Source organism: Megalobrama amblycephala, linkage group LG2 (assembly GCF_018812025.1).
Source record: "Megalobrama amblycephala isolate DHTTF-2021 linkage group LG2, ASM1881202v1, whole genome shotgun sequence".
NCBI lineage: Eukaryota > Metazoa > Chordata > Actinopteri > Cypriniformes > Xenocyprididae > Megalobrama > Megalobrama amblycephala.
In genome coordinates, this window is record NC_063045.1 from 18656536 (window position 1) to 18668856 (window position 12321).

A 12321-nucleotide genomic window follows, 5' to 3' on the forward strand; every position below is an offset into this window, starting at 1 on the left:
CCACAAATATGTATAAAAAAAAGTATTTTTGTGAGTGGATATGCATTGGTAAGGACTTCATTTGGACAACTTTAAAGGCGATTTTCTCAATATCTTGATTTTTTTGCACCCTCAGATTCCAGATTTTCAAATATCTCAACCAAATATTATCCTATCCTAACAAACCATACATCAATGGAAAGCTTATTTATTCAGATGATGTATACATCTCAATTTCAAAAGATTTACCCTTATGACTGGTTTTGTGGTCCAGGGCCACAAATATTTACAAATAAGTATTTGTACTTTGTTACTATGCACCACTGCATTCAGAGAAATAAAAATCTGGACCAACGTACATGCAACTCATTTAAAGTCGACATGAACTCAAAATTAATGTATTAATGTTGACTTTAAGGAAGTTAAATACAATATTAAAGGTACTCTAAGCGATCCTGAGTGGAGTAACTTCCTGTTGACATTCGAAGTGTTGTCAAACAAAACAGAGGCTAGCTAGACCCTCCCTCCTCCTCCTCCTCCTCCTCCTCCTCCTCCTCCTCCTCCCCTCCCCTCCGTGCTTCCTGAAACAGTCATGAACGCGCATTTAAAATCATTCTTGTCGGTTATTGGCTGGAGCATGTTCATTATGTTTTGTGGTCCAGGCTGCAACAGTTTGTTTTTATTGCCGTTTTCGGAGCTTGTGGCGACTACAGAGACCGTGTTTTTTTTACAGTGTGTTCAGGGGACAGGCAGCTAGCGGATAGTGAGGAGATGTTTGCTGTATGTGACAAAAAATGTTTTGGCCTAAAAACGCGTGACATCGCTTAGAGCACCTTTAACTTTAAAAAAGTTAAATGAGTTGCAAATTGCAGTTGCGTCAAATGAACACACACATGTAAGTAAACAAACACACCTGCTCTACATGAGGCTTGGGCGGCTGTTCACTTGGAGACTCCAATATTTTCTCTGATGATTTCAGCTTCTGAAATGATTAATATACCTTAATTAGTTTTATCGCTCAGTACAACAAGGCTACACAAGCAAAATTTAATGGAACAATTATGAAACATTAATGGCACTTTTTGATTCATGAGTAAAGGATGGAAATGCATTAGTGGCGATACAATACATTTCTTAAACGACAGTATGCTACGTTGTTTTTTCATGATTTCACTATGTTGCATGTTTAACTCAGTGAGTGGTGCCTGTCTGTTACCTTGGAAATAAATGTGTGCATTTTTCATTCCTCCATTTCCTCCATACAGAGGGGTTCATAGGTCAAAATGAAAATCTGACATTCAAAATGTAATTTAATTTAATGATGAAAATAATTGTTTTGTTAAATAATTGAAACCAAAGCAATAAATAAATAATATAAATTCTAAAAGTAAATAAATAAATCTGGGTTTTTAATGCATACAGAATTAAATTGGCATAGTATACTAAGCACAGTATACGTTTTGCAAAAATAGTACAAGTAGTAAGGTAGTATGCCATACCGAACATCTGGCTGAGATTGTTCCTCACCTTTAAGGATGACTCTCCATCTCTAAAACTATTCAGCGTCTGATCTCTCTGCATGGGGCTCACGGTCGGCGCCACGCTGGGTTGATCCTGTATGAGGAGGAGTCAAGCAAACAGGTAAAATAAAGCGTCAGGCCTAGATGCTCCCCACAGAGCTTCAACTAGGTCAAAACTGCAGTCGCTACCTCCATCTAGGACAGAGTTAGGCTAGAGGCAGCTGATGACAATGAGCTGCTGTTTAGAGCCAAGCGCCCGCAAGGCGGTTTCAACTGTTTGTTTACCAGAACAAATCCACATTTAGGTCTGCAACAGCTGGTTCAAACTCAGACTGACAATGAGGGGATAAAAAAGAAGGAATAAAGTCGTAAAACGCTGAGTCAACGGTCATTACTGTTTTCATAATGATAGCAATAGGTTGCCACGTTCTTGCATCATATCTGTTGTAAAGTCAGACACACTGTCTTACAAGCATGGCATACTGAAATAACCTATTTTATAAGACTTTTTTTTCACTACAATTTTTATTGGACTCTATTTGACTTAAAGTACCCCTATTATGCTTTGGATATTACCATTCATGTAGTGTGTAATTGAGCTGTTTGTGAATATAATAAGAATATAATATTCTGTACTGCCTGAAATGAGTCATCAGTAATTCCAGTACAAACATTTTTGCATAATGTCCACCTATGTTTTTCATTGGCTGCCCGTCTACTTTGACCCGCCCTCAAACACTGTTATTGTAGCTGTGTGGAGTTGATCACTGCGTATCAAGCACTGAGGAAGCATCTGGAGCTGTAATTCAGTTATGGTAATGGGTGTTTCGTTTCTGACACATGCTGTAAGCAGTAGACCAATCACAACAGACTGGGCCATCTGACCAATCAGAGCAGAGCAGGCTCACGGAAAGGAGGGATTTAGTGAGCCCAAAGCTTTTATAAAGATGTTTCAGACACTGTGAGAAAAGAGGTGATGCTGCAATGTATATTATGAGAAAATTAAAGTCTTTTTTGACCTTGGATGAATGTAAACCATAGGAGACCTCCAAAACAAAACTAGGAAGCATAATGGGGCACTGTAACAGTATTTTTAATGTATAATAATCATTATTATTTGTATAATTATATAAAAATGTGATAAAAGTGTATTCAAATTAGCAAGTCATGGCCTCTGACCCTTACATAAAAGGTTGAGGGTGTTGATGTGGCGAGGACTCACCTTGATTATAAGCGGTTCAGGTGAGCTTCTGCTCAGAGGGAGGCTTTCGGGTAACAGTGGCTTCTCTGTTGGAACTGGAACTGGAACTGCTGGAGTATTTTGATGCATCTGAAAGAAGAGCTCTGTAATTAGTTGAACTCCTATAATTCTAATTTTTAGTATTTAACTAACAAATAAAAAATATAAGACATTATCATATATGAATATTAATATAACAATATAAATATATTAATATTAAATGTGATCTCTATATTTATTTTTAATATTAAATTCAATAATTTAATAATGTATTAATTTATAATGTTTTTAAAATTCTTTTTTTTAAATCATGATGCAAAAATGTGGCACATATTCAATGTTATTTGGATCATGATTTTGGAAAAATGAGTTTTAATGGTGGTCAACAAAACTTGTTGCTTGACATGGTGAGGACAAAAACAGACTTGCAGAGAAGAAGATAATCTTCAAATACTGAAACTAACAATGTCAAATGTTTTAGATCTTGCCTACATCAAGGACATCCAATAATCTAAAATTGTGAGATGAGTCAAAAGAACTTCAAAGCCATTTTATAACTATTTACAGAACTGTCTGCAGGTTTTAGAGACACTGAATATCTAAATAAATGAGAAAATCAGTTCTGTTCCATTAAGGAAGAAGCCTAAGCAAAAGACATGTTTAACAGGTGACTATTTATAATGTATCGTACCTCACTGGAGTAGAATGAGGAAGGCTGGGAAGGAAAAGGAGCGACAGCCATTTGATTGAGAGCATCTTCATTCCTATTAACAGACAATAAAAAAAATGTAATTTTTCTATTTTTATATACAGTACCCATCAAATTTTGGAAACATTACAATTTTTAAATGTTATTAAAAGAAGTTTCATCTGCTCACTAAGACTACATTTATTAGTAAAAACAGTAATACTGTGAATTATTATTATAATTTAAAATAACTGTTTTCTATTTGAATATATTTTAAAATGTAATTTATTCCTGTGATGCAAAGCTGAATTTTCAGCATCATTACTCCAGTCTTCAGTGTCACATGATCCTTCAGAAATCATTCTAATATGCTGATTTGATGATCAACAAATATTTCTTCTTATTATCATCAATGTTAAAAAAACAGTTTTTGCTGCTTAATATTTTTGTGAAAATGGTAAGATTCAAGCATTTGTGGTAAGATTGAAAAAAAAAAGAGAGAAATTTATACTTTTATTCATCAAGGATACATTAAAGTGACAGTGAAGACATTTATAATATTACAAAAGATTTCTATTTATTAAATGCTTTAATAAATTTAATAGATGCAAATAAATGTTGTTCATTGAACTTTCTATTTACAGAATCATGAAAACTGTGACCATTTCCACAAAAATACTAAGCAGCACAACTGTTTTCAACATTGATAATAATAACAATGTCCCTTGAGCAGCAAATCATTATATTAGAATGATTTCTGAAGGATCATGTGACACTGAAGACTGGAGTAATGATGCTGAAAATTCAGCTTTGCATCATGAATAAATTACATTTTATAATACATTCAAATATAATATATATATTTTTTTTTTTATGGCAGAACATCTCATTAGTGATCAAATTTCAAAGAGAAAAATCTTTCGTCCAAGAAAAATGAATCCCATCCTGTCGACGACGCCAAAATCGGTAGCCCTTGCTCTCTACTTTTCATGTTCCCACATGTCTCTTGGCAGTTTTCTCCACTCAGATCGATAAGGATTGATGGGACAGATGAATTGAGATGTTGCACTATAAATCCTCTGAGCCTCTTCCTCAAGATCTTGGGTTGACGAGAAATATAACTCGCTACATCCCTCCTTCTGTTCACCTTGGCGTTATTGTCTTTGCACACTAAACGACCCGTTTCCAATTATTGTGCTTTTGTCAAGTAAGTTCGACACCAATGATCAGAATTGATGAAACAATCAATTCTTTGCTTGTTTTCAAGGAAGAGGAGAAGGGAGATCAAAAACACCAAATTTGAACGAACTAGGGTCATGGAAGCTAGTCCTGATTTCATTCAGCTCCAAAATTCCTTTGCTAAACAGCTTGATAACCATCAACAATGACACTGTGACATTTTACCATTCACATCACAGGTGGACACGTTTCAGTTTTGACCACTGCCCAGTTATGTTGCCACGGCAACGTGTTTTTGTCCATGACATTCTATCATGTATTGACAAATGACATTTGACACAATACAAATCATTTACAATGGCTTTCAAACCAGTCTGAATGACAAAAAAGATACCAAGTCTCACCGACTAGACTGATGGCAATGCAAACTGTGCGTCTGTTAAAGTCAATCTATTAATATTCAGTAGCACGTCAACATTTGTTTTGATAGCCGTAAATTGAGCTGTCACATTCCACTGACTGATAATGAGCAGTAGATAGCAAGGATATATTAGTGTCTTTACACAGCCATTATCAGCAAAACCTGACAAAATAACCAGACAAATAAAGGTCAAGCTAACAAATACTCATATGAAAACACAAGATATGGACAGAAACAGATGGTAAGTCTCTGATTATGTCTGTAATGACAGAATCTGCTTTCTTTCATGATGGACTGAAGGGCTGTGTTGTTTTTACACTGTATTGCATTTCAAAATACCTCTATGCTATCAACGTTATATAGTGATATGCTATAGCAGTTACAGTCTATTACACCATATCATTCCTCGCTCTCTGGATGGGACGACAGGACAACTCCAGAAATACTGCTATCAAAATGCCATCAAGTATCACATCAAATGTATCAATGTCACATATCTTTGCTCCTGTAAGGTTTGCCAATACACAGAAACAAGCATGCATTTGATTCGGTTCTTAGGAATCATGACTCCACTCTTCAAAGTGACAAGAAGTATAAGTAACTATTTGAAGTACATTTTTCACATTCTTAAAATAAATTAAAGGTGCCCTAGATTATGTTTTTAAAAGATGTAATATAAGTCTAAGGTGTCCCCTGAATGTGTCTGTGAAGTTTCAGATCAAAATACCCCATAGATTTTTTTTTCATCAATTTTTTTAACTGCCTATTTTGGGGCATCATTATAAACGCGCCGATTTTATGCTGCGGCCCCTTTAAATCCCGTGGTCCACGCCCACAGAGCTCGCGCCTGCCTTGAACAGTGCCTTAAAGTTTACACAGCTAATATAACCCTCAAAATGGATTTTTACAAAGTGTTCGTCATGCATGCGTCGGATTATGTGAGTATTGTATACTGTTATATTGTTTACTTCTGATTCTGAATGAGTTTGATAGTGCTCCGTGGCTAACGGCTAATGCTACTCTGTTAAGCCGCGCACACACTTAACGACTGTAAGGCCGATTATGAATGTAAATTGATACTTATGACTGATCGCGCTCAAACGCGTCCAGTCGGAGCCAGTTGCGTTCAGTCTGCGATTACAGTCGGTGTTCAGATTCCATGTGTGAGTATATAAATCAGCTCCCGTCGAAGGAAACAATCGGTATGTGTGTTCAGTTCAGTCTTAGAATGTTTCAGCTAATCGTTAGGTGTGTCCCCGGCTTTAGAGAGATTTATAAAGAATGCAGTTGTGTTTATGAATTATACAGACTGCAAGTGTTTAAAAATGAAAATAGCGACGGCTCTCTTGTCTCTGTGAATACAGTAATAACCGATGGTAACTTTAACCACATTTAACAGTACATTAGCAACATGCTAACAAAACATTTAGAAAGACAGTTTACAAATATCACTAAAAATATCATGTTATCATGGATCATGTCAGTTATTATTGCTCCATCTGCCATTTTTCGCTGTTGTTCTTGCTTGCTTACCTAGTCTGATGATTTGGTTGTGCACAGATCCAGACGTTAATACTGGCTGCCCTTGTTAATGCCTTTTATAATGTTGGAAACGTGGGCTGGCATATGCAAATATTGGGGGCGTACACCCCAACTGTTAGGTAACAGTCTGTGTTATCTTGAGATTCGCCTGTTCTTCGGAGGTCTTTTAAACAAATGAGATTTATATAAAAAGGAGGAAACAATGGAGTTTGAGACTCACTGTATGTCATTTCCATGTACTGAACTCTTGTTATTTAACTATGCCAAGATAAATTCAATTTTTCATTCGAGGGCACCTTTAAAATAGGTTTTGTCTTACTGACATAGACGAGTACAGACAAAGACTATAGAATAACACTAGGCGTGTCACTCGTATCGTTTTGAATGGGAGAAAGTGTAACGCGCAATATGGCGGAACAAGTCCCGCCTTCTAAATAAGAGCCAATCGCCGACTGGTAAAGTCATCGCGTCACTTCAGCGGCCGTTAGAATCACCGGTTTCTATAGAAACAGTCAGACGCGCGCCTCCGAAGAGATGCGCATTTAGGTCTGCACATGCGCATTAGCTTGATCCAGCCTGAAAAATACAGTTTTTTTTGTCATGATTCGAGCGTTTAGAAACACAATTTATGAGCCGGTTGTTGTTAGATTTCATTGGTGGTTTCAAATATGAAATTTAATCGTAAGGTTGGAGAACAGTTTTGGAGAATTTGATGTTTCCCCATTCAAAGAGATTGCATGATGCCCAGGATGCCCGAGAGGCGTTTCAAATATGGCCGCAGAGTGAAATGACTTGTCTTAAAGGGACTTTGGTACAGATAACATAATAAATAATATGATAAAATAATCTTATCCAACTGTATCAGGTTGCGGATCTTGTAAACTTTGTCGTTGCCATTGGTAGTTACATCATGTTATTGTGCCTTAACAAAATTACCAAACTAGACAACAAAACCAAACAAAAAATAAAATGACCAAACCAAACAAACTCAACACAAAAACAATATCGAACTCTTACAACATTTATTTTCAATGCAGGAACATGCTAGTGAACTGCGACAAAGCTAAAAAAGAGAAAATTGGGGAGAATGGCAACTAGTTTCAGTACTTTAAATATTGACTTTCCCATATATATTCATATAAATTTAACTTGAAATCTTAATGTGAAAAGTGTTGTCTCCAACATGTCCATGCTATTTGTCAACAGCCAATGCACAGACATAATTGCATCAACATCTTTCCACACAGAGAAATGGATTTCACACGCATGTTCATTACAGATGTGAAAGTTTATTCAAAATACTGGCACTGAGTCAGATCGCTTCAATTCTACACAGACTGCTACTGCCTCCTTTAAAAGCCTGCTTTATGATCCTAATTATCCACGGTGCCTTGGGTTTTCAGCCTGATCAAGGAGTTTGGTCAGAAAAAAGCAATCTACTCGTCGATTTCAGATGATAAATCTTGTGGCGAGTGGGATTGCTTGGTTTGAGTAATTTTGAGGAGGAAAGAATGTCAGTTTCTGCAAACATGTTTCAAGTTCGAGACAGTGACAATAACGCACTACATTTTGTGCTCGTTATAAATTTTAGATGTCAATAAATGAATCATTGATTACCATATTATAATCATACATTTCAATATTCCAGAGGTAAAAACTAACAAATTAACTAAACATAAATTCATAATCTCATTATTTTTAAGGATATTATACCAAAGCTGAAATGAGAGTCATTTTTACAAATGAACAGATGGTAGTGTGAAAAAACAGCAGGCTGAGGGTTGTCTCTGAGGGTCTCTTACCTGACCAGGACGAGTTTGACCTTTGATGCAGCGCTTTTTATTATGGCCGACGCATTCTGGTGGCTCCGGCCGTACAACACCTGGTTGTTTATCTGATGGAAGCACAAAAAAAAAAAAAAAAAAAAAAAAAAAAAAAAATCAGACAAAGCCATGATTTGTCATTGAAAACAGTAAAATTATGTTTATATTGTAATCATTTCATGACCAATTTATACACAGTATTCTAGGTAAAATCAAAAAGGTTCACATCCATTTTCCTCAAAGGAAATGGAGGAAAAAGTATGTGATGGTAGTAATACCACGGTACTTGGTTTCTTTAGCAACAGTTTCTTTAGCAATGTTTGTAAGTTTTATCACATTTCATGACCAATTTATATGCAGTAACCTAGGTAAATGAAAGGGTTCACATGCCTTTTCTTCCAAGGAAAATCACCATGGAACTTTTTTATGAGAGTTTCTTTAGCAAGATCTGTAAGTTCGACAGCACACATTGTGAACTGGATACAACTAACTGCATCTGAGTTTGTGAACACGTATTTGAGAGTGGTTGACTTGTGTCTCCAATCACCTGTGACAGAATCATTAGCTGAAGCACTAGTGGATCGTGACTAATGCCGTAGCACGTTCACGTCTAATGGAGATAGATATTAGACAAAGGTCAGCGAGCAACAGCTCTGAGCCTCAAATTCCACAGCAAAATACGGCATTCGTATGTGTCGACCAAATTGCTAAATCGATAGGTAATTCCGAGGAGGAAACGAATGTGGAAACCAAAATGCCACCTGGACAGGAAACGATTGGAGAATTTATTGTGGGACGCCGCAATATGGAGGACCAGCGGTTCATTCAGAAATGAACTGCGAATGGCTTTCTGAATTACAGATATTATAGTTAAGTGAAACTAAAACCAAAACCATAAAAACACATTTTTGTTGATTGAAATAAAATAAACATTAACTGAAATAAAATATAGAAATAAAATATAAAATATATTTCAGTGATACTAAATTGAATGTAGTTTGAAGTAGCAAACAGGATTCTGATTGGCAATTAGTGTAGTTTTTAAATAATATTTTTTCTTGTTAAGGTTGAATTACCCATAATAATACTATAATACACAAAACATGTGGGCTATTTCCAGAAATATTAGATGATATTATTAATCATATGCAAAAAAAATATTTTTATCAATTTATTTTTCATAAATAAATATAATTAATGTAATTATTAATTGATTTTTAATTTTATAGTCAAATACACATTACAAAATGTTCTATATATTATACATATAATAAATTGATTAAATATTAAAATGTAGATTTGCTTTTTTTTTTTTTAAATGTTCAATAAATTGAGAAATAAAATTTATTCTTCATATCAGGAAATAAACAGCCATAATTTGTTAAAACTATTGGTTTAAAATATTTATTTTAATATTTTTCAAAAAATGTTTCTTGTCATTTAAATTCCAAATTCAACTTCCTGTGGGGTGTGGCCAATTCAAATCTAATTTAAAATCATGAATAAAAACATTAAAATTGTGAAATTGTGTGTATATAAACATAAAAGTGAACTGACGTTATCAGTCTTGTACATTGCCGTTTCAACTTTTGCAAAGAAATGTGTCTTGTGGTGAGATTCTGAGGTTTGAAGGAGCTGAGGCAACACATAGAGAGATAAAGCGAGCAGGAGAGAGAGGGAGGCAGAGAAAGTGATAAGCAAGAGCAGACAGAGATAGCGAAACTGAGGGCAGGTGGCTTCATTTGAAATTCATCCGGCCATCTGAGGCAAAACCTTACACTTCTCGTTTGCACATTAATGGCTCAGGCACAGGTATAAACAGATAGGGAAAGAGATAGAGGAACCAGATGAAACCAGAACAAGAACAGCGAGCCTGGCCACCATGTCTCTCAAGTTTCAAAGTGATTTTGCCTGTATGAGATTGACCCAGATGACCCATGCTTCATTCAATATTAGATGAGAATGAGAATGAAACTGATGGAAACCACCATTTTCCCCTTGGATTACAAGGAGCTCAACAGGAAAAGGCTTTTTCCTAGAAAAATAAAAAAAAATGAAAGAGAGAGGGATAGATAGTTTCTAAATCTTGGGCCCAGACCCATAATTCCTCACTGGGACCTCACCATACGTTAGAGTCACTTTGTTTTAAAAATTGGTAGGGACAGTTGGTTTTAATATATGTGACCCGTGCTGGCAAAATGAGTCGGAATGCGCACGGGCTAATTTCGAGCTACAGGCAAAACAAGTGAAAAATTTAACTTTTGGTTGAAATTGAGTATCTCACAAAAATGAGTTTGTTAAGGCCTCGTCTAGCGATCCCAATGCTCCAAATAGCAATTAAACATCTAAAATTATCTTTATTTGAAGGTTTTCTGAGAGGAGTACCTTTCCTTTGTCCATGAAAAATGCAGTTTTTCTCTGCTCACTTCTGGACGACTGGTGCTTCCCTCAGCACAAGTTTGGTATTGTTGTAAAGCGCGGCATTCCAACTTTGTGAATATTCACAGCGAATTCTTCAATGAAATGTGATTTTCAAACTCATGCTGATGTAAACAAATCGATCTTACTCTTGCTGACTGACAGATCTGAAGCACGCGCACAAAGAAAGTTGGAGTGTAAAATTCATTTTAAAACTTTAAAACTGGTTTGAACAAGGCTACTATACTGTATATGTGTGATTTATGCTAAAGGGACAAGGCTTTGAATGGTGAGACATTTGTTTTTGTAGTCAGGCTCTCAAAAATGATATAAATTTAGATTTATCTGCCAATTTATCGGTTATCGTCTTTCAAATAAGAAGAATTATCGGTTATTGGTATCAGCCAAAATTTTCATATGGTTTCATCCCTTATTATGGCTGAGAAAATAAATCGCTGCATCGCGAATCGAGAAATGATTCTTGATCAATTCTGAGATTTTCCAAATACATCGCAATTCTTTCTTGAATCGATTCAGAGTTTAGTTTTTAACAGCAGATGGAAATGCTTTAGAAACAGCCGTACTCCGCTTGCTTCCAATTCCTTACACACACAACTTGAACCTTCTATAAAATAATCATTCATAAAGTTCGAAAAGGTTGAAGCAAATTACAAGGGTGTTTGCAGTGGGCTGTTTACATTAATCTCACATCATAAAAGCATTCTGAGGTGCAAGTACATTCTCAGACTCAGCCTAAGGCTGGGCGATATATCACATGCGATTGTCACACGCATTTCGTCAGTAAAGCCGGTTCCCTGATTACCGCGAAATCGCCATCACATGCTTTCAAATGGAGCGCCATTTAATAGACAGAGCCGTAGATCACTGACAAGCTACGCAATATCACGTTCATTATCGCAGATGAATCGCCTTCGATAATGAACGCGATATTGCGTGGCTTGTCAGTGAACTACAGTTCTGTCTATTAAATGCCGCTCCATTTGAAAGCAGGTGATGGCGATTTAGCGGTAATCAGGGAACCAGCTTGACAATCGCATGCGATATATCGCCCAGCCCTAACTCAGCCAAACGCATGAGCCCTTTTCTTTGTGAGCATTTGAGTGTGCCTAGAGCACCATCTGCTGTTAAAAACTAAGCTCAGAATCGATCTACGAATCGAGAAGCATCGATTTATTGTTGCAGCCATAATCTTAGGCCACCATTAGATGTTGTTTTAGCAATGGTATAATGACCATATATAATTATTTCTCTGTCTCTTTATTAGAATATAACTAGAAAATACAGGAAATTTGTAGGGATGTCCAGATCCGATCACGTGATCGGAAATCGGGCCCGATTACGTGGTTTCAGACTCGATCGGAATCGGACGTTACCTCCCGATCAGGACTCGGATATATATGTATTATGGGTGCAACGGTTCTCAGTAAAAAATCGAACCCTACGGTTCTCCACTTACGGTTAAGTACGCACTTGCACCGCGGTCCATCTCG

General features: G+C 36.2%; 1 protein-coding gene across 8 annotated transcripts in view; it reads right to left on the minus strand.

Annotated features, from left to right (window-relative positions):
- Nucleotides 1–12321, minus strand: part of patj (PATJ crumbs cell polarity complex component) — a 146260-nt gene that overhangs the window by 19466 nt on the left and 114473 nt on the right. For all 8 annotated transcript variants that reach the window (XM_048164691.1, XM_048164647.1, XM_048164674.1 and 5 more), the window contains exons 32-36: nucleotides 8372–8463; nucleotides 3431–3503; nucleotides 2722–2829; nucleotides 1507–1593; nucleotides 893–961 (exon numbers count right to left, since the gene is read on the minus strand). In XM_048164691.1, coding sequence (XP_048020648.1) covers nucleotides 893–961; nucleotides 1507–1593; nucleotides 2722–2829; nucleotides 3431–3503; nucleotides 8372–8463 — 429 coding nt within the window. The remainder of the gene's footprint in view (nucleotides 1–892; nucleotides 962–1506; nucleotides 1594–2721; nucleotides 2830–3430; nucleotides 3504–8371; nucleotides 8464–12321) is intronic.